This window comes from Carcharodon carcharias, chromosome 30 (genome assembly GCF_017639515.1).
Source record: "Carcharodon carcharias isolate sCarCar2 chromosome 30, sCarCar2.pri, whole genome shotgun sequence".
Lineage (NCBI taxonomy): Eukaryota > Metazoa > Chordata > Chondrichthyes > Lamniformes > Lamnidae > Carcharodon > Carcharodon carcharias.
In genome coordinates, this window is record NC_054496.1 from 27,516,098 (window position 1) to 27,539,220 (window position 23,123).

General features: G+C 48.3%; 1 protein-coding gene across 1 annotated transcript; it reads right to left on the minus strand.

The window, feature by feature from the left end:
* Positions 1–522: 522 nt before the first annotated feature.
* Positions 523–19,625, minus strand: lmx1al (LIM homeobox transcription factor 1, alpha-like). Its single transcript, XM_041177055.1, has 7 exons — positions 19,492–19,625; positions 18,803–19,035; positions 13,469–13,635; positions 10,856–10,933; positions 9,549–9,684; positions 2,653–2,811; positions 523–680 (listed from the first exon to the last, which is right to left on the minus strand). The coding sequence occupies exons 1-7, from the start codon at positions 19,623–19,625 to the stop codon at positions 523–525; spliced, it is 1,065 nt and encodes a 354-aa protein (XP_041032989.1).
* Positions 19,626–23,123: the final 3,498 nt, after the last annotated feature.

Here is a 23,123-nt window from a genome sequence, read left to right on the forward strand (position 1 = left end):
ATAAGGCCTCCTGTCCAAGTTGAGAAACTAGGGCATTTCTAGCCAGGGACATGAAAATGGAGCAAACTGCTTCGATCATGTCTCCCAATTCATGACACCTTAAGCAAGGGTGCAGAGCTAAACATTTATTCCTAAACTACCTCTAATCAGGAACATCAATAACCTGTAAGACACAGGATGATGATTAAATATCCAAACACCACAACTGAGAATATTTAACCTTGTGAGACAACTTAGTAGGTACGTATTCCTCTCTTCATTGTTCCACGCTTAGTAAAGGTCTACTCAAAGCTGGTTGTGAGTGCTGTGATATGAAGGACTTTCTGGGTTCTGTTTGCGTGTTTCCTACTATATTCCTCTCCATATAATTGTGTGCAAGGGAAAGGGGAACTGCTACGTGTTATTGTGTTCCTAGTGGCCTGTGGAAAAATCTAAAGGCCGAAGAAAGCGAAAGCAACTACAACAAATCTACTGCAAAAGACTCGGAAAGAAGCCAACATATCCGTGGCGAGTTGCTGCAGATCAGGAGGCGAAGTAGGAGTCCTGCATGGAATACAGCCGGTCTATGGGGTTTCCCACTCTTGCTGGGGGGAGGTTCGAGTCGGGTGGGACCAGGAGACAGTCTCCCAGATGACCGAGGGAACCATCACGGTCCATGTCGTGGAAGCCGGCATCGGAATCTAAGCCACACAAAGAGAAACAACTGCTTTAGGATACGGTTTGCCTGTCACCCTTTGTTGTTGATTCACACGCGGTATCTCACAGAACAGAATGAACCCCCATGCTGCAACATCTCTCATCGCTCCAGGAGTTACAAAGTATTTAAATCATAGAAACAGGCCGTTCAGCCCACACATGTCTACACCGGTGTTTATTCTCCACACGAACCTCCTCCCACCCTACTTCATCTAATGCTGTCGATCTATGCCTTTCTCCCTCATGAGCATATCTAGCCTCCCCCTACCTGCATCTACACTGTTTGCCTCAACCACTCTGTGCGGTAGAGTCCCACATTCTCATCACTATTGGACTGGCAGCCCTTTTTCAATATGTGAAATCCGAGGGAGTGCAAACAGGCTTTTGGACTGTGGAAGCCATCACAAGTGAGCCAAGTCCAATTTTCCTCTGAAGCCCAGAGTAATCATTTTCATTTGGATGCTGTTGAGAGGTGGGGGAGGGGGATAGAGGGGTGGGGGCTGCAGTCTAATTTGCGATTCCCCAGCCCCCTCCCCACCAAGGCCGGTTGTTGCACGCCACATTAGTCTGTGGAATTCTCTTCCCCAGTGAGCAGTGGAGGCTGGGTTAGACAGATTTCTGATCGACAAGGGGGTCAAAGGATCTGGGGGCAAACAGGAAAGCGGAGCTGAGACCCTATCAGATCAGCCATGATCTTTTCGGATGGTGAGGCATTCGAGGAATGAATAGCCTGCTCCCGCTCCTAATTCTTGTGCTCTTGTTGATTAGTTTGGTTTAATTTCTACACTGGGGAATGTCCCACAACATCAGGACTGAGGGTGGAAGTGGACAAGAGGTGAGCACTGGGTAGACGAAGCCAAGACATGGACAGAGGGTAGAAGGGGACAAAGCTCATCAGGCAATAAATACTAAAGACTTTCATCTTGTAAGCTAGCCCAACGACTCACTTGACAGAAAGAGAGAGAGTCACTAATCTTATGCAGACCTAAGAGTCCCAGCTTAAAATCCCTGGTATCAGTTAAGCGCTGTGACAGGATGGTCTAGGGTGCTCGTCCTGATTACTATCTTGTAACCAATCCTTGAATGAACACATGGGAATGGGGCAGGATTGGGCTGGGGTGTGATGCCACCCAAGGTTGAATAGCTAACCTACCGCCCTGACCAGTGCTTGCTGACCCTGCTCCACTGAAATGCTGCTCACCCCCTTCCTGGTGGAGCAGCTACAGGAGTTTACTTCATTCTTTCGCCTTGCGATGCCTCCCTCTGCCCCTCTGACGCCCCCTGGTTGAGAAGCGGCCTGGTGCCATGGCCCTGCCATTGTCACACTCTCACTGCCCATCTAACACTGTGTAAGACCGCCCACCCTTTATGTTCTTGACCCTGTGAGGGCTGAGCTCTGGTAGAAAAGTCAACCCATTCCAATTGTGCTGATCATCACTTGCAGATTGTGACTGCTCATTATTCTCAGCCTTAATACTTCCATCCTCCCATGGCTTTTCCCCTCCTGTTTCCCTGCGATCTCCATCGGAGCTAGCTGGTCCCCTCACCCACCTCTACCACCACCTTGCACCCCCAACTCTCTGTCCCTCTGGCCTCCTGTGCAATTCTCCCGCTCCACACCGGCCACACTCTCTAGGATTCGCTTCCCGGAACTTCCCTTCTCCGCGCATCCCACATTGCCCCCCTTTCATGTCCTCCTTGGACCCCCAGCCTATTGATCAAAGTTTTGGTCATCCTCCTATCTCCTTTTGACATTCTTCATTCCTTACAGCGCTTTGAGGACCAGGTTATTTTTTTTATAACGTACAGGCGCTATTCAGACATGAACTGCTGCCATGCAACAGGTTTCCATCTCCATCCTCCCTTTGGCAACAAGCCGCATTCAGCGTTGTGGCCTTTCACGTTTCGGGTTTGTGGCTACGTTTTTGCCCTTTCCTATCTGCGCCTGGGACTCACCATAAGGATGCATATGATCACCTGGCATCTGTGGCGGGGAGAGTCCCTGTCTGAAGTGGTCTGTGCTGTAGCCATGTTGGTCCATTGGCATCAGCTGCTGACGTTGCAGAGAAGAGTAGGAAACCGTCATCCTTTCCATTCTGGGAGCAGTCGCTGCATCTACACAAAACGGGTGGGGGGTTGGCGAAGGGGGAGGGAGGGAGGGAGGGAGGGAGGGAGGCGCAGTTGAGACATCGTCTTAGACATTCTAACAGTCGGCATCTGATGTTATTAATACCAGTCATGATAGAACGATCCCAGCACAGATCATCCTCACAGGTCTTTTTTTTTGCAAAATATACTTTATTCATAAAATATCTGAAAGAACATTACAAAGAATTTCAAAGTGCCCATCACAAAAAGTGCAATCATATTCAAATTTTCCACATAGATCATGTTACATTCTGAGCTGCTTCAATACAATTGAGATACATTTAGTATTCACTACATTCATTCATTGTGAGTCATACAGCCCAAGGGGTTTATACAATTTCCAGTCCCTCGCTGCACTATAGCAGGAAGGTCTTAGACAGCGACCTTTCCCCATTTGGCCTTTGCAGTGGTTGCCCCAAGCTTTAGTGCGTCCCTCAGCACGTAGTCCTGGACCTTGGAATGTGCCAGTCTACAACACTCGGTCAGGGACAACTCTTTGCACTAGAAGACCAACAAGTTTCGGGCAGACCAAAGAGCATCTTTCACCGAGCTGATGATCCTCCAGCTGCAGTTGATGTTTGTCTCGGTGTGTGTCCCTGGGAACAGCCCGTAGAGCACAGAGTCCTGTGTCACAGAACTGCTCGGGATGAACCTCAGCAGAAACCACTGCATCTCTCTCCAGACCTTCTTTGCAAAGGCACAATCCACAAGGAGGTGAACAACGGTCTCGTCCCCACCAGAGCCACCTCGAGGGCAACGTGCAGAGGGGGTGAGACTCCTGACGTGTTGGATGGATCTGATGGGGAGGGCCTTTCTCACCACCAGCCAAGCTACATCTTGGTGCTTGTTAGAAAGTTCTGGCGATGAGGCATTCTGCCAGATGACTTTGACAGTCTGCTCGGGGAACCATCCCACAGGATCCACCATCTCCTTTTCCCTCAGGGCCTCTAACGTGTTACGTGCTGACCACTGCCTGATGGACTTGTGGTCAAAGCTGTTTCTCTGTATAAATTTTCCACCAGGGACAGGTGGTACGGCATGGTTCAACTACTTGGAGCATTCCACGGCAGCGTGGCCAGACCCATCCTTCGCAACACCGGGGACAGGTAGAACCTCAGCACGTAGTGACACTTGGTGTTTGTGTACCGAGGGTCTATGCACAGCTTGATGCAGCCGCACACAAAGGTGGCCATCAGTATGAGGGCGAGGTTGGGCATATTTTCTCCCCCTTTATCTAGAGGCTTGTACATCACATCCCTGTGAACACGATCCATCTTTGACCTCCAGATAAAGTGAAAGATGGCTCGGGTGATCGCCATCGCACAGGAGTCTGGAATGGGCCAGACCTGCGCCACGTTCAGCAACAGCGAGAGTGCCTCACACCTGATGACCAGGTTCTTACCCGCAATGGAGAGGGAACGTTGCTCCCACATGCCCAGTTTCCTTTTCACCACAGACACTCGCTCCTTCCAGTTTCTAACGCATGCCCCGGTCCCTCCGAACCATATCCCCAGCACCTTCAGGCCGTCAGCCCTGACGGTGAAGGGAACAAAGGATCGGTCAGCCCAGTTCCCAAAGAACATGGCCTCGCTCTTCCCACGATTTACCTTGGCTCCCGAGGCCAGTTCGAACTGGTCACAGATGTGGATCAGTCTGCGCACCGATAGTGGATCCGAGCAGAAGACGGCGACATTGTCCATGTACAGGGAGGCTTTAACCTGAGTGCCTCCACTGCCTGGGATTGTCACTCCTCTTATGTCCAGATCCTTCCTGATGGACTCAGCAAAGGGCTCTATGCAACACACAAACAGGAGAGGGGAGAGAGGGCAGCCCTGCCTAACTCCAGATTTAATTGGAAAGCTATCTGATTCCCACCCATTGATTGAGACTGAGCTACTGATGTTACTGTAGAGCAACTGGATCCAGTTGCGGATTCCCTCCCCAAACCCCATTTTGAAGAGCACATCCACCATGTAGGTGTGCGATATTCTGTCAAAGGCCTTCTCTTGATCCAGGCTGATGAGGCAGGTGTCTCCAGATAAAGTGAAAGATTGCCTATGTCCTGTACATAGGCAATCGTATCCCTGAGCAGCGCGAGGCTGTCAGAGCTCTTACTGTCCGGCACAGTGCAGGTATGGTCAGGGTGAATCACCAATTCCAGATCTGACCTAACCTGATTGGTGATGACCTTGGACAGAATCCTATAGTCCACTTTCAACAGCCAGAAGCATACTCTTGTACATTTCTAGCAGGTCTGGGCCGATCCAGTCCCACAGAGCCGAATACAACTCAGCCGGCAAGCCATCACTTCCGGGAGTTTTAATCCTCTTGAAGGACTCAAGGACCTCAGTCAGTTCATCCGGAGTTAGCTGTTTGTCCAAACTCTCCCGTGTACTGTCGTCTAAGACCTCTGTGATAGAGGACAGGAAGGACTGGGAGGCCGTGCTGTCTGTGGGCTTCACATCATACAATCCGGCATAAAAGGATTTGCTGATCTTCAACGTTGGACTGCGATGACTTTACAGAGCCGTCTTCTTCCTTCAGGCTGCTGATCACAGAGCTCTCTCTGTGTACCTTTTGGAAGAAGAAACGTGAGCACGTCTCATCCTGCTCCATGGAGCGGACTCTGGAACGGAAGATGATCTTGGAGGCCTCCGAGGCAAAGAGTGAGGCTTGCTGGCTCTTCACCTCTTGGAGTTCCTCCTTGATATCGACCCCAATCGACTGCAGCCAGAGCAGATTCTGCATGTTTTTCTGAATTCGGGACATTTCCCTCTGTTCCTTTCTAGCTTTCTGGGTGCCTTTGAGGATGAAAAACCTCTTGATGTTTCCCTTGATCGCTTCCCACCAGTGTGTCAGGGACTCAGAGAGGGGTTTCACGGTTGTCTAACCTTTGTAATCCCTCTTGCGTTCCTCAATGTTCTCTGGGGTCAGCAGTTGCATGTTCAGCTTCCATGCCCCCCCTGCCAGCCCTCTGGTCTTCTTTTATGTGACAGTCAGTCAGTAGGAGGCAGTGGTCAGAGAAGAACACTGGCTTGACGTCGGTGGATCTGACTGTGAACGCACGGGACACAAACAAGAAGTCTACCCTGGAATGGATGGACCTGTCTGGCTGCGACCATTGTTGTCAGAGGTACAGCTATGAGAGCTGAGACCATCATCAGTGGCTGTACCTTCAGCCACCTAGGCCCAAAACTCTGGAATTCCCTCTGTCCTGTTTTAACTGGGATTGATAACCCCCCAGGGATTGGCCTGGAGTCTCCAGGAATTAAAGATCAATCTCCAGGACACTGCTGTGTGCAACCCTGGAGAACAAAGTCATCGGGACATTAAAAAAGAATGTTAGTTTGTCATTTTCTTTGAACATTTCTCTTTACCAGATATAACAATATTGAAAATGGGAGAAAAGGCTGTTTTGCTGACAAACATCATCTAATTGGGAAATGAGTCTTTTTGCTTTCCAGTTGGTGTAGGAAGACAGTGCGTCACAAGGATGGATGTATTGGCTGACTAATGGATAGAGGGTGGGAGCAAGTCACGTGATGAAGTCCCAGGAATACATTTAATCACAGTTGTCAACCCTACCTTTAAGACACTCCTTTAAACTTACCTGTGTGATGAAGATTTTGGTCACGTGTGCTACTATCTCCTCAGCCGGACAGTATCTAATTGCTGTCTGATTCTGTGCCGTTGCCTCAGGATGCTGTTAAAAGTTCTACATAAATGCAAGTTGTTGTTGTTGTTGAGGTCAGCTCATTGTCTAACACACCTGATACTCCCTCAACTGGAATCTGCCCCAAAGTGATTGCTCCCTCTGCACAGATCCAAGGTTTCACTAATTGTGAATGCTCTACGGTCTGATTACTTGCTCCGGGGGTGTGAATGAGAGTCCCCCAATTCCCCAGGCTGCCTTGAGAAGGTGATGATGGGCCTTTCCTGACACAATACTCAGCCACATCGATGAGTGAAGTCCCAGGTTTAATCTCAGGCCTGTGATGATTTCTTTGAATTACTGGGCATTGTCCACCGATCTGACACTGCCGCTAACCCACATCTTGATCCTGAAATGGGTCTAATCATATATTTGGTGTGAATTTGAAACAATAATTTTGTTACTGGCAGGGAGGGTAGCAATGCTTTAAAATGGTTGGGTCTAGGACACTACCCTGAGGAGTTCCTGCAGTGATGTCCTGGAGCTGAGATTACTGACTTCCAACAACCACAACCAAATTCCTTTGTGCTAGGTATGACTCCAACCAGCAGAGAGTTTCCCCCTGATTCTCATTGACTCCAGTTTTGCTAGGGCTCCTTAACGCCACACTTGGTCAAATGCTGCCTTGATGCCGAGGGTAGTTACTCTCATCTCTTGAGTTCAGCTACTTTGTCCATGTTTGGACCAAGCTCTAATGAAGTCAGGAGCTGAATGGCCCTGGTGGAACCCAAACTCACTGACATTCAGTGAGTTGATTGGCACCCCATCTGCCGCCTCAAACGTTCACTCCCTCCGCCATTGATGCACAGTGGCAGCAGGGTGCAGATGCACTGCAGCAACTCACCAGGGCTCCTTCGACAGCACCTTCCAAACCCACGACCTCTGCAACCTGGAAGGACAAGGGCAGCAGATGGATGGGAACACCACTAACAGCAAGTTCCCTTCCAAGCCACTCACCATCCTGACTTGAAACTATATTGCCATTCCTTCACTGTCGCTGGGTCAAAATCCTGGAACTCCCTCCCTAACAGCACTGAGGGTGTACCTACACCACATGGACTGCAGCGGTTCAAGAAGGCAGCCCACCCACCACCTTCTCAAGGGCAACTAGGGATGGGCAATAAATACTGACCCAGCCAGCAAAGCCCACATCCCGTGAACGCATAATTAAAATAAAAAAGCTGATTTAGGGGATGCTAATTAAGTTGAAGCCTTATAGGCGAGATAAGCCATAGTCACAGAGGACAACGTCTATCACTGATCAGGATGAATATTGTGAACACGTGCATAATGAAAGCACCATATCAGCTTCAATAGGCCATGGGTATTAATGTATAAGGTATCAGGAGTAGCATTGCCCATTACCTATCTGTTATTTGAATGAAAGTCTTTCCCATTTCAGAATATGAGCAGAATGTACGGACATAAATAAGAGCAGGAGTAGGCCATTTGGCCCTTCCAGCCAGTTCTACCATTCAATAGGATCGCAGCTGATCTGGTCATGGTCTCAGCTCCACTTTGCTGCCTCCTCCCCTTTAGTTCAAGGATTTATCTATTGCAACCCTGAATTTTGTTTTATTCGTCCTTGGGATGTAAGCAAAGCCAGCATTCATTGTCTGTGCATTTTGTAGTTGGTACACACTGTGGCCACTGTGTGTCGGTGGTGGAGGGAGTGAATGTTTGTGCATGGGGTGCCAATCAAGTGGGGCTGCTTTGTCCTGGATAGTGTCAAGCTTCTTGAGTGTTGTTGGAACTGCACTCATCCAGACAAGTAGAGAGTATTCCATCACACTTCTGACTTGTGCCTTGTAGATGGTGGACAGACTTTGGGGAGTCAGGAGGCGAATTACTCGATGCAGGATTCCCAGCCTCTGGCCCGCTCTTGTAGCCACAGTATTTATACGGCTGGTTCAGTTGGTTCCTATTCATTGGTGACCTCTCCCCCCAGGTGTTAATGTGGGGATTCAGTGATGGTAATGCCATTGAATGTCAAGGGGAGATGGTTAGATTCTCTCTTGTTGGAGATGGTCATTGCCTGACACCTTGTGTGGCGCAATGACTCAGCCTTCTCAGCTCTCTGGGCTGGAGCATTCCTAATACTCACAACCCTCTGAGAAAAGAAATCCACACAGAACTTCCAGTTTCTCAAAAATTCCATCAACCACTCCTGTGGTCGTCGTGACAACCATCATAATTGGACTGCTTGCCCTCCTCGTTTTGCAGGGTTCCATTGAGAAGATAGGAAACCACAACTCCTGCCTGAAGAGAGCTCCGCTGATCTTCCTGCTACAGTGAGGAGCTGTGCCTGTCTAATCTGAGTCATCTGGGTCTGCCTGGAAGGATCCATTGGCAAAATAATGAGAGACAGTCATTACTAATTCTGGTAAATAATACTGTTTCTCTGGTGGAACTGGGCCACCGAGTTCTAACTCAGCCTTGAGTTTATTCCATTGCTCTCAGGGGAAGAGAATTTCCAAGACCAAAGGCCTTCTGAGAGAAGAAATTCCTCCTCATCTCCATCCTAAATGGGACACCCCCTTATTCTGAAACTGTGCCTCCTAGTTCTAGATTCCCCCATGAGAGGAAGCACCCTCTCCAGTATCTTGACCCTGTCAAGGCCCCTCAGAATCTTATACGTTTTCAATAAGATCATCTCTCTCCTCTTCGAAATTCCAATGGGTATAGGCCCAACCTGCTCGAGCCTGCTCTACCATTCAATCAGATCATGGCTGATCTTTTACTTCAAAAACCATTTCCCCCCCCACCATATCCCTGGATGTTTTGAATAAATGGAAATCTATCGACCTCAGCCTTGAACGTACTTGATGACTGAGCCTCCGCAGGCCTCGGGGGCAGAGAACAACCCCAGTTTCTCCAGCCTCTTCCACCTAACAGCCAGGTCACCCATTCTATTAAACCTCCTCTGCATCCCCTCCATTTACCTCCCTGTTCCTTGGTCCCCAGTTTGTTTGCTGACGACGCCATTTCTCACCTTCACTGTCCTCGTTGTGCTGCCTTGCCCCTCGATTCGAGTTACGCCGGGTGCCCATCCGCTGACAGTTCAGCTGCTCTTGCTCCTGCTGCTGTTGCTGCTGTTGCTGCTGTTGCCTTCGGGCTAGCTTCTTCATCTGGAGGTTTCGAAACAAAGAGAAGAAAACCAACAGTTCTCTCGACTGCAGCTTACAACCAGAGGACACAGAGCTACCCTCTGGGGGGGCTATAACTCAACCTGACATGTGACGTACGGACTTTGATGCAAAAATGCAGAGTGCAGTAGACCATTCGTTTTTATTCTGTGAATTAGAGACTCTCACATAAAGGGTTAACGTTAAATGTGTAAATATACAGCCTACATCACCAGTGATGGAAGACAATAGAGCATGGAGAGCGATTAGAGTAGAGCAAGGGCTGGCAACCTATGGCACATGTGCCAATTTTAAAAATTCATTTACAGGATGTGGCGTCGCTGCCTAGGCCAACATTTATTGCCCATCCCTAATTGCCCTTGTTCAGAGGGCATTTAAGAGTTCAGCCACATTCAGTCACATGTCGGCCAGACCGGGTAAGGATGGTAGATTTCCTTCCCTAAAGGGCATTAGTGAACCAGATGGGTTTTTACAACAATCAGCAATGGTTTCATGGTCACCGTCAGGCTTTTAATTCCAGATGTTTATTGGATTCAATGTCACAAGTGAGATGATGGTCCAGCCTGAGCAGCCCGAGCCGCAGACCTGACCGATTGGCTTCAAAATGTGGGAACTGGGGAGTCTGTCAGTGCCAGTGCCAGTTCCACTGAGCTGCTGCTGCTGCTCCTCCTGCTCCTGCTTTCTGACCTCAGGGCAGCAGCATGGCTCCCATTCTTTCTTTTGAAAAGCCTTCCGGAAAACCGGGAAGCTGCCCCGAAGGACAGCAGCAGCGCGGCAACCATCAGGAGAGAGCCCCTCGGTTGAAAAACGGCTTCATTGATGCCAGGTTTGCATTTATGTAGCACCTTTCAGGACATCCCAAAGGGCTTACAGCCAATAAGGCACTTCTTGCAGCACAGTTGGGATGTAGGAAACACAGCTGCCTGTTTGCACACTGCGAGATCAAATGGCAACGAGATGAATGGCCCAACTATTTATCTTTTCAGTTATGCTGGTTGATAGTCCAGGACATCAGAGTAAACATCTCCGCTCCTCTTCCTGTGTCTCTGGATTACTAGTCCATTGACAATACCACCACATCACCATCACCTCCCCCAAAAGTAAGTTAAGCAAATAGTTGGGGAAAAGGAGATAGAGCGAAAAAGACTCTCACCTTGGCTCTTTGGTTTTGAAACCAAACTTGTACAACCCGGACAGTGAGGCCTGTCTCTGCAGCTAGTGTCTCCCTCACCTAGAGCAAAGCAAATCCAAACAAATCAACAAAGCTGTGGCTGAGATTCACCCTCCCACTGTCTCCCCTCTCCATCTGAAGGCCCTTTGCTGGGCTTGAACCCCACGCGCTCTCAAGCTATCCTGTACTCACGCGAATGGTTGCTCTTGACGTGTGAGCATTGTGAGCGTGCAAGAATACTGTCCGCTTTCCGGCTGTGGCTGCAACATCACTCATGGAGCTCGATAGCGTTCAGACACAATGCAGTGCATTTAGTCGGCAACCCCATCCACTTCAACTCTCCACAACTCTCTGTGTTAAAAAAAACCTTCCTGATATACATCACCTCTTATTCTTTTGCCCTGTTACCCAACTTTCTGTCTTGAAACAGTTTCTCCTTATTTACTCTATCAAGCTTCTCATGATTTTGAACACCTCTATCAAATCCCTTCACCTTCTCTGCTCTAAGCAGAGCAGTCCTAGTTTCAGCAGGCTCTCCACTTAACTGAAGTCCCTTATCCCCTGGAACCATTTTGTGAATCTTTTCTGCACCCTCTCTCAAGCCTTCACATCCTTCCTAAAGGGTGGTGCCCGGTACTGAACACAACACTTCAGTTGAGGCAGAACTAAAGGTTTAACATAACTTCCTTGCTTTTGTACCCTGCGTCTCTCTTAATAAAGCTCAGGATCCCATACGTTTATATAACGGCCTTCTTAACTTGTCCCATCACCTTCAAAGATTTGTATATATACGACACCCATCTCTCTCTGTCATTGCGCCAACCCCCCCTTTAAAATTGTACCATTTCGTTTGTATTGGCTGTCCTCATTCTTGTTACCAGAATGAATCATTTCACACATCTCTGCATTAACCTCATTTGCCATTTATCTGCCCACTTCACCAGTTTGTCTACATCGCCCTGAAATTGGTTACTAAACTCCCTCACTGTTTACTACATTTCCCAGACTTTCATATCACCTGCAAACTGTGAAATGATGCCCATCCAGGCCATTGATATAGATCAAAACAGCAGGGACGATAATACTGAACCCTGGGGAACTCCACTTCCCTCCAGCCTGAAAAACAACTGTTCACCACTACTCACTGTCCCTTAGCCCATTTTGTGTATGTGCTGCCTCTGTCCCCTTTAACCCCATGGCATTTAATTTTCCCGACAAGATATCATTCCTGAACAGCCCTGGGGACAGCTCCATCAGTGACGCAGAGTGTTGTTGGCAAAGTCGGCCTCTTTGATCCAACTGTGCATTGTCCAAAGAAAGCTTTGGAACAATCTCCTCTGCCTGTTGGATGCAGGTGCCCCCTACATGAAATGAGGCAGTCAAAACCCAATTTCTAATATGCGTGGGCTCACAGCACAAAACTACCCCCAATCTCAGTCGTAAAGAATCTATGTTTGTCTGCTCCAGGTAAAGGAGGCTTCTCTGAGGTTGGGCCAGAGGCATGTTGTTTAGGGCAGCTGGCGATAGCTTTAGCCTGCCACTCTCTGCATGGTGTTCTATAATTGACTCAGGGATGCTTGGCACTGGACATCAAGGGCCTTGCTCTTGCCATAGTGATCCAGAGCGCTGCTAATGACTCACTGACCAGCCCAGGACATGCCACAGGAGGCCAGGACTCCTCTCACCTTCAGTAACACCTTTGAGGAAATGGCCTATTGGGTAGCGTATTCCTGGCTGGACAAAGGCTGGACATTGCTATGCTATTTGATCCGGTTAAACTCCAGCAGTAGTCTTGAAAACACACTTGAGGGAGTCCCTAAGCATCCACATTCCGTTGCACTAATCCCTTGGGGGTGGGTGGGGCGGGGGGGTGGTAGGGAGGGGTGTCTTTATGGGGAGAGAGTGTGCCTCTTTATCTACAAATAATACAGGTGTAAACTTTTCAGGATCCTTGCTCAGTGACTCTGGGAGGATCAGGACATAAGGCTGTATCAACACAGGAAACAGTCCCCTCAATGAGAGCAAAGCCTACCTAATAGATAGGAAACAGTCAGTGCCTCACTGTCTCTCCCAAGCAGAACCGTTTCACCGCGGACTCCGCTCTAACCAAATCGCAAATGAAATTAGGACAATAAAACTGAAAAATGGAGGCTACCACAGAAAAGATAAAGAAGAAACTAATTAGACCAATGAGCTCAGAGCACAGCATGGGCCCAACGAGGATGTTGGTGTCACAGCAATGCACAAGACTGCGGGATCCGCTATCTGTGCAGTTCCAAAAACTGCCAAACACCCCAGGACACCCAGGCCACACCCTCCACATCCATATCCCCATTGAGCTTGCTGATGTTCTGCTATCCCCTGTCGATCGTACAGTTCTGGCTTTGAAAGTTCTTGATCTCCTTTCGAGAATTCCAGTGCAGACTCTCCTGGGCCTGCACCCAGGGCATGGCAGATATTTGAAAATCGGGGGGCCGGGCGCTCACGCCAACCAACGCCTAGGACTCCTGGGCACAGACCCAGGAGCGTCTGTCTTCCCTTCTGTTAGGGTGGGCACCTCAATGTGCCTTAGCGCCCCTCCACCCTCTCTCGTACCTTCCTGCAAGGCTTGGACGACACCTCAAAGGAAGCCTTGAAGGCCCGTCTCTGCTGGGTGGTGAGTATCGTCCGCGGGCGTTTGGACCTCTTGTGGTCCTTGCCCTCGTTGCTGCCCTTGCCCTGGGCCTGCCCAAGTGTTTCAGCTTCCTCGTCTTCGCTTTTCACTGTCAGGAAACACAAAGGGAGCAATCAGACAACAAAATGCCCTTTCCATTAACTCCAAGGAATGAATGTCTATTTATATTGTTTTTATCACATCCACAGTAATTTCCAAAGTGTTTTTAGCAGTAACTTGCACCTGTAGTGTAGGAGAATGATAAAGGCCCTTCACTGGGGTTCAATAGCCAAACATTGAGTAGGTTACTGTTACACAGGCGAACCTGCCGGCCAGATTGCACACAGCAAGATCCCACATATAGTGACCGCATGACCAGGTCTTTTGTTTTTGGTGGCATTGGCTAAGGGAGGAGTGTTGACCTGGAATCAGGCAAACTCTCCAGCTCTTCTTCTGTGATGCCCGCCTGACAATGCAGGAGGGGCCTCGGTTTAACGTCTCCGCTGGAAGTTGGCACATCTGACAGTGCAGTGCTCCCTCAGTGCGGCACCGAAGTCTTCCTTTTCACTGTGAGTGTCGCAGTGAGTAGCAACCATGGGAGGTATCACAGCTAAGCCCAATTCAGCCCTTAGCCAATATGCACTCTGGTGTATTAAAAATGCAGCACAGAAGACAACTTGTGCCAGTGCCAACTATAACTGGACCTGTCGCCAGAAATCAGATTTCCCTGCCCTTTTCCCCATTTCCGTTAACATTTTACCAAATTCCTTCTTGATAGTTGTGCCTTCAGTAGCCGCTGAGTGGTGGTGAGGCAGTAATATTCCATGTGTCAAGACACTTCTTTTAAGCTGCTGAGTTTATGGCCATGATATTAACAGGGAGATGAGAAGGGGTTGGTTCGATGGAGGTGCCGAAAAATTCTCTGTTCTCTGTCCGCAGCCAGCCAGGTGGTAGGGTGTCAGGCTGTTGGGTGGGTAAGTCTGCAGCTCCGGGCTGTATTGCTGAGGGTCTATGGTCGGAAGGGAGCTGGACAGATCGGGGTGGGGTTTACAGTTTAGCTTGTTGGACCAGGTGGAACCCTCCTGCTGCCCTTGGCCCACAAGCAGTGCTGCAAAAGCATTTTCCTGATTGCTGTGGCCTTTCACATCTCGATTCAAGCTGCTGGGTTTCTCAATACTGTGGAAAACTGGTCTGCAGGTGTTAATAATGAATGTAATGTTAAAATGGAAGCACACGGCCTCCTAGAGTTATTTTAAAGAGCGACCTGCTGTCGGAGAGGGAATCGGCCACCCACCCCTTCTCCATCTGACCCGCCCTCATTATAAGGGCTGGCATAGAGGTGGGTTTCCCAGTTATTTATTTCCAACCTCTCTATTTCCGACTTTACTGTGAGTTTTATCATTTATATATAAATATAGTGGAATTTACCCAAGACTTTCGTGTGTCACTTTATCCAATGTCTTTTGTGAAGCCCAATTATAAAACACTTACTCTGTACCCTTTCTCTATACAACTGGTAATTTGCTTGAAGAATTCAGGTTACTGGTTGGTGATTGGGAATGGACTCCTTTGTCATTCATTTCTGACTTAAGGACAATTTGTAGACATTCCAGTGCAGCACTGAGGGAGTGCTGGACTGTCAGAGGTGCTGTCTTTCAGATGAGATGATGACCACTCTAAAGTAGGTATAAAATTTCCCTATGCACTGTTACAGAGAAGAACAAGGGGAATTCTACCAGGTTCCTCAACCAACATCACTAAAAGAGATCATCAGGTCATTCATCACATGGCTTTTTTATGGGATCTTGCTGTGTTCAAATTGGCCGCTGTATTTCCTACATTTCAACAGTGACTGCGCTTCAGAAGTACTTCACTGGGTGTAAAGCACCTTGGGAAACCCTGACACTGTGGAGAGAGGGGTTAGGGACCACTCATGAGAGAGGAGACGCTTTTTCCTGTGCCTGCCTTGGGTTGTGAGAGAGGTGCTGGGCCATCCCTCTGAACACTAGAGTTATTTTCAAGTTGTGGACAAATTTCAGCCTTTCAGGGATAGTCTGAGGAATGATAGAGATGAGCCAGGAATCTTTCCTTTCCCTGGCGCGCTGGGTTTTATGTGGCTGGCTATTGGTTGACAGCTACTTTAAGAGGCAAGGAGAGACTCAATCGTAGGTCATCCCACTGGGCTCAGACAGCTGCCTGGTACTTTAAAGCAAAACTGTCCTTAACAACAACTTGAATTTATACAGTATTTTGAACTTACTAAAACATCCCTGGAGCGTTATAAAGAAATATTTGACACCAAGTCACATAAGGCATTATTAGGTCACATGCCCAAAAGCTTGGACAAAGAGGCAGGTGAAAAAGAAGAGAGAGAGTCAGAGAGTATGCGAGGTTTAGGGAGGGAATGCCAGAGCTTAGGGCCCAGGTAGCTGAAAGCACAGTCACCCAATGATGGGGTAATTAAAATCGGGGATGCTCAGGAGGCTGGAATTGGGGAAGCGCAGATATCTCGGAGGATTGTGGGGCTGGAGAAGCTTACAGGGATAGGGAGGGGTGAGGCCAAGGAGGGATTTGAAAACAAGGGTGAGAATTTTAAAAGCAAGGTGTTGCTCAGCTGGGAACCAGTGTAGGCCAGTGAGCACAGGGTTGACAGGGGAATGGGACTTGCTGAGAGTAAGGTCATAGGCAGCAGGGTTTTGGATGACCTCAAGTTTATGGTGGGTCGAATGTGGGTGGCCATCCCAGGAGTCTTACTGCTCTTTCTTTCTCTGTTTGAAGGTTTGAATTGTGTTCAAAAGACAACAGTTGAAGGTCTCTAATGATTCCAGTTCTCATGATCATTTTGCGTGCTGCTGTGGTCACTGTGTTTCAGAAGAGTCAACCCTCACATGTTTTTGAATAACGGGCTGTGATAAATAACTCGGACTCCTTCTTTTGCCTGGGGCATGGGAGGGCAGGTTTCACTCGCTCTGCTTGGGCGGTGGCCTCATTTGTCCCTGAATATCTGACAGATCGATGAAGACTATTCATCACCTCTCCGACCTGTGAATTATTCTTTTTAAACCTTGCTACTGCTCATCTCTACGCTTCCCCGGACTATCTGAAAGGCTGAAATCTGTCCACGGCTTTAATATAACTCCAATATTCAGAGGGATGACCCAGCACCTCTCTCACAATCCGAGATAAGTACAGGAAAAAGTGTCTCCTCTCTCGTCAGTGGTCTCCAACCCCTCTCTCCATCTCAGCTTTGTCCTCCCCTCTCTCTCTACTTTAGCAACACTGTGGTCATCACTCTAATGAACTTTTGTTTTTGCTCATTTTCAGCTTTAACACTCTCAAAAGTGGCCCAGTGAGTTGCACTCTCACCTCGCTGTCTGACGATCGTGGGTTCATGCCCCATGCCAAAGGCTTCAGCACAAAAGTCCAGGCTGTACTGCGCAGTACTGAGGCAGTGCTGTACTGTTGGAGTAGCTGTCTTTCAGCTGACACGTTAAACTAAGGCTCTGATGGCCCTCTTAAGTAGATCCAAATGATCCCCTAGAACTGTAGGAAGGATGGTGTCCTAGTCAATATTTATCCCTCAACCAACTTAACAATGATCTAGACATAAGCACCTTGCTTTTTGAGGGACCTTGCTGTGTGCAAATTGGCTGCCTTGATTCCTACCTCACAACAAAGATTATCTTCATTGGCTGTAAAGCTGAGATTGTGAAAGATGCTATGTAAACGCAAGCCTCTCTTTTTCACCTCATCGCTTCCTCTGCCCTGCAACCTCACAGTGTTAAAATCAAAAGCTAAGCTCACCGATCCTGCATTTCCCTGGGATGAACCTCGCTGGCTGCATTCAGAGACTGACATAAGAAGGGAGAAAACAAATCTACCTAATGCTACAATGTATTGAACTGATTAAAGAGAGGACACATGGTCAGCGGGTATACAGGTCATTAAAAATGGCAGCACAAGTAGATTATGTTGTATTTCTATGTTTGTTTAATACAAATTTACCAATCGCACACAGGACTGGTAAGTGTAGATTTGGTTTATTTGGAGATATAGTACAGGATTGCTCAGCAGGCAGATTTACTGTAAAGATTCAACAGCTATTGTTAACAAGAAATTGCAACTGTAATTTCTTCACCCCACATGCTGCTAGCTATAATGCAGGCTCCTCTGTACAATGTCTGCTGGTCACATGGTTCATATCGTGGCTATACTTACTCATTAGAATACCCTCTCCTAAAGCGATATCACAACAGGTTAGGTCAGTGCATGAAGTGACCTCATTTTAATGCCTCAGACTTCATTTGGCTCCACGGTGAAAATTGAGGGGCGGGGAGAGGATTAGAGGTTTGTTGAGTGGGTGGGTGAAAGAGTTGTTGAGTGAAAGAGAGGGGGGAGTGGGAGTTGTTGAATGGGGTGGGTTGAGTTGTTGCATGGTGGGGATGGGGTGATGGGTCGGGGTTTAAAACTGCGAAGAGCCACTTTTCAACAAGCATGGTCGTAGCAGTGATTGGGCCTCATTGATCGGACAATTAAGCCACGCCCACTAATGGAGAAAAAAACCAAACAGTTAAAGGGGCCTCGCAGCTGTCAAAACACAATTTGAACTGCATTGCTGCCTGTTGGCTCATGACCCCAAATCTCGGCCCACCACCACATGGGGCATCACGTCCACAATTTGGGAACCTCTGGGTCAGGTGCTTAAAAGGTTAACCGAATTCTTGGTTATTAATGGTTTTTTTTTTGCAATGTTAAACTTACACAAGATCCGAGTGGAATAAAAATAGAAAATGCTGGAAAAACCCAGGGCTCTGAAGAAGGGTCATATCGGCTCAAAATGTTAACTCTGTTTCTCTCTCCACAGAGGCTGCCAGACCTGCTGAGTTTTCTCCAGGGGCTTTCTGGTTTTATGTCAGGTCTCCGGCATCTGCAGTATTTTGCTTTTATTATCCGAGTTGAATAGCTTGGCATCTTTCACAACCTCAGGGTGCACCCAAAGACTTTTACAGGCACTTTGGAAGTGTAATCACTGTGGTAATGTAGGTAAACACAGTCGCCAGTTTGCACACAGCAAGATCCCACAAACAGCAATGTGTTAATGACCACACGATTTATTTTAGCGATGTAGGTTGAGGGATAAATATTGGCCAGGAGACTGGGGATAACTCCCGCGCTCCAGGTAATATAGAATTATTATACATTATTATTATTATTCATCAGGCGTTAGGTTCTGAATAACACTGATCTATGCAGGACTGTAGCCCTGCTCTGGTTACCTGAGTTGGTTGGGGTGGGGCTGATCCCACTCAACATTTCCCTCTCTTTCTCGTAGTCACTGCGGCAGAGGAGCTGGCCCTCCTTCAGCACAAACTCATCACCCCGCTGCAGGTGGCGCTCGCACTCACAGCAGCTGAAGCACTCGACGTGGTACACGCTGCCCAGCACCCGCATGATGAACTGGGAGGGGCCAATCGCCTTGGCGCAGCCGCTGCACTTGGTGGCAAACAGCCTGGAAAAACAAAGTGAGGGAACGTGGGTCAGAGACAGCAGCCCGGGAGGTGGAGAGCGAGAGAGAGGAATGAACCTTTGCCGTAAGGACCACAGTCAAGATATCAGACATCAGAGAGCAGCAATTGTTAACCATTAATGCTGTGATAAATATTAGTCATATAGCTCAGACATATTAAACATTGACATTCACTCCACCAACAGGAAATTCTACTCTGGTTCATTAAAGGCACATGTTACTGAATTATATAGAGCAAAAGCAGGCCATTCAGCCCAACAGTACTAGCACTTAGACTCCACATGCTTTATCTAACCATATTATCATAACCTTCTAGCTATAATCCCCAAAGTAAAGCCTAAACCTTAATGGAATGCACTGTGTCTGAAGCAGGATCAACACTTAATCAGTCTCTACATACCCTATATCTCCACTTGACCTGTGCACTCTTCCTCTTACTCTACCTCATAACCGACAAACTCCATGGGAGACCCCGCACTCCTGAGCCTCTTCCTGTGCTTGAGGAAGCTTTCAAATTCCAAGGAAGAAAGGTAAGATGTGAGACTGCTCTGAATCTGAAGCTTGTTTTCCATTGCTCTCCTTAGCCCTAATTATCTCACCCAACACATTATTCCTCCTCCTTACATCCTCACTGTGTTAAATCAAGACTTATTACTCTGTCTCCAACTTGAACTCATTCTTTCTCACCTCACTTTCTCTCCCGATATCATTGTGGCTTTTAGAATTCAAGACTTTTGTCAACCAATTATTGCTTCTGGATATATCTTGCCTCTGCTATTCTTGGTGGCCTTTTCTATAGGCATCGTAGCATCATAGAGTCACTATGGCTTGGAAGGAGACCATTCTGTCCATTTTAAAAATGATTCCTTCATGGGATGTGGGCATCGCTGGCAAGGGCAGCATTTGTTGCCCATCCCTAATTGCCCTTAAACTGAGTGGCTTGACACACCATTTCAGGGGGCAGTTAAGCATTAACCACATTACTTTGGGTCTGGAGTCACATCTAGGCCAGACCAGGTAAGGATGGCAGATTTTCTAGAGCTAGGGGTCACTGTTTAAAAATAAGGGGCTGCTCACTTAAGACAGAGATGAGGAAAAATTTTTCTCTCAGAGGATTGAGAGTCTTTGGAACTCTGTTCCTCAACAGGCAGTGGAAGCAGAGTCATTGAGTATTTTTAAGGCAGAGCTAGGTAGATTCTTGATAAGCAAGGGGGTGAAAGGTTATCGGGGGTAGGTGGGAATGTGGAGATGGGGTTACAGTCAGATCAGCCATGATCTTATTGAATGGCAGAGCAGGCTCGAGGGGCTGAGTGGCCAACTCCTCCTCCTAAGTCATATGTTCGTAACCAGATGGGTTTTTAATGACAATCGACAATGGTTTTATGGTCACTATCACCGAGAGTAGCTTTACAATTATAGATCTATTAATTGAATTTAAATACAAAACCCTTATCCCCAGAACATTAGCCTGGGCCTCTGGATTACCACAACTACACCCCCGTCCATGCCATCTCTCTGTAGAGCAACCAATCAGTTCCACTGCCTTGCTATATCCCCGTACCCCTAACCCTAGATTGCTCCACTATTCGGAAGTGTACTTGTCTTCGGCCCAATCACACTCCCGTCCACTTATGGATAGTTGACATCCCAAAGACTACAGGCAGGATCCCACCTCCCCAAACGGAATCATCTCAGCACAAACCCGGGGGATGGGGGAGGGGGATGCGGGGGGTGACACTGATGTCTATCATGGTCAGAATTTTATGTCCCATAGGCAGGAGGGAGGGAGCGCGCCCGACCTGTCCGGCCACCATACCTCGCTCGGCGGGCCCACTCGGTGGTCTGAAGTGCGCCGGCCGACAGTTAAGTGGGCAATTAAGCCCATCAGGGAGGCAATTGAAAGCGAATTCTCGCGGCCCGTCCAATTGTAAGGTCGGCGGACAGGCCCATCGGCCTGGGCAGCCTTTATGTTTTTTAATCAGGTCTCCAGGATGGGATGAAATCTCCGCGGGAAAATACAAAGAGACGTCTGGGGACTCTATTTTTTTTATTACAAGCGACGCTTTCAGGTGCTTGACGGTGCTGCATGGACAATATTTGGCAGCATTTTTGTCGTTCCGTTTATTCTGCGGCAGCCTGGAGCTTCCCTGGGGCAGCTGTCTGCACTTCAGGGATCTCTCTTGGAGGTGCCCGGCCTCTTCCCACTCCCTTTCTCGGCAGCCGGTTCACGTTGGCTGGTCGTTGATGGACCAGCTAGCGTGAAATCGCGGCCGGGGGCCCGATCGCGGTTGGGGTCCCCATTTTCCCCCGTCTGCTCCCGGGCCCGGGACTGGGCCCGCTGATTCGTGCTCACCCGACGCCCGAAAACTTCAGGCCCGTCGCTGTGATGTGGCGGCGGGGTTGGATCAGGACTAGGAACTGAACAGTCATGGCCTCACATCCCATCCTTGCAAGCTTTAAAACTGACAGCAATACATCTGGGAGCAGTTAAAATAAACAGCTGTTGCATTGTAAATGAAGGAACCTACGGAAGGGAGTTTGCTCTTCCTTGACCCTGTCTGGCCTACATGTGACTCCATACCCACACTTACCGGGTTGCTTCTTAACACCCTCTCCTCTTGGGATGTCGGCAGCACTGGCGGGGCTGGTGTTTATTGCTCATCCCTAAGGCCAATGGACAGTTAAGTGTTAACTGCAATGGTGTGGGAAGGGAGTCACATATAATCCCAGATTGTTTAAGGATGGCAGGTTTCCTTTCTTAAAGAGCCTATGATGAACCAGTTGGGTTGTTTTGACAATTTGGCACCTTCATGGTTATTTATACTGATCCCAGAATACAATAAAGGACGAATGTGAAAACACAACATTGTTTCTCCTGCGATAAAGCAAGTGTCCCTAACTCCTCTGTAACCATCAACGTGTGCCAACCATGAGGCACGCCAAAACATTTAGCCCTCTGATTAAGCGAATCTTAACAAATAACGTTGATCCACACACGAATAGAGTGAAACCAACGTCATGTGAAATATCTACAAGTGCAATTTAAGTTTGAAAAACACCCTTTGTGTTCTCAATCAGTCTAAAGTTAATGGAAATGGAGTTGGGCAGAAAGGTTTTGGCCGTGATACAGAGCCTCCCTGTTTGACTCTTTTATAGCCCGCCCGTGGCTGCAGCATTGTCAGCTGACGGCGGGTTTCACCGGTGAACAGCTTCCTTCGCCGCGTGATCACACGTGTCCCCCGTGTGCACCGCCAACACTTTAAGTTCTAGTTGTAACCATGTGGGAAATGGGAAAAAGCAGCAGAGTGGAAGAGACGCCCGCTTCCTGATCCACTGTTGGGAATGGAGCACCACAGTTAAAATGCCGCTCTGTGTAGAACAATCAGCTCTTGCTCTGTGAACGGGTGGTCTCTCTCTCTCTCTGTCAAAGAAAGCTCCAGATCAGTTGTAGCTGACCCCCAATTTGCCTTCCCTCAACTTTGGCCTGAACTTTGGGAGGGGGAATGTTTGTCCAATGGCTGCTGGGTAGACCAGACAGCAATTTAATATCTCGAAACCTTTCAGCGAGGCAGGTAATGAAGGACTTGTGGTTGGACCTCTGCCTTGTAGGGGCGGAGGGAGGTGGGAGGATAGAGGAGAGGATTTGCTGCCCTGTGGGGGTAAGGGAGGACCGAGGGAAAATGACCTTCATTCCGGCAGCTTCTAAAAATTCTGCAGAAATTTCGTGAAATTCGCTTGTTTGAACGTGAAAACATAGTGCGGTAGAGCCATAAGACATGGCTGCAAGGGGATCAGGACTGGGAGCTAAATATCCAAGGATATACATCCTATCGAAAAGATAGGCAGGTTGGCAGAGGGGGTGGGGTTGCTTTGTTAGTAAGAAATGAAATTAAATCGATAGCAAGAAACGACGTAGGGTCAGATGATGTAGAATCTGTGTGGGTAGAGTTGAGGAACCGCAAAGGTAAAAAAACCATAATGGGAGTTATGTACAAGCCTCCGAACAGTAGTCAGGATGTGGGGCACAAGGTACACCAGGAGATAGAAAAGGTGTGTAAGAAAGGCAAGGT

Coding starts and splice junctions, on each gene's coding strand:
- lmx1al (XM_041177055.1), bottom strand. CDS start 19,625: ATGGAAAACAAGCTTCAGATTCAGAGCAGTCTCACATCTTACCTTTCT. Junction 10,934..13,468: donor CGTCCAAGCCTTGCAGGAAG/GTACGAGAGAGG, acceptor GCTTTGCTCTAG/GTGAGGGAGACACTAGCTGC. Junction 681..2,652: donor TGATCATATGCATCCTTATG/GTGAGTCCCAGG, acceptor TGTGTGGCTTAG/ATTCCGATGCCGGCTTCCAC.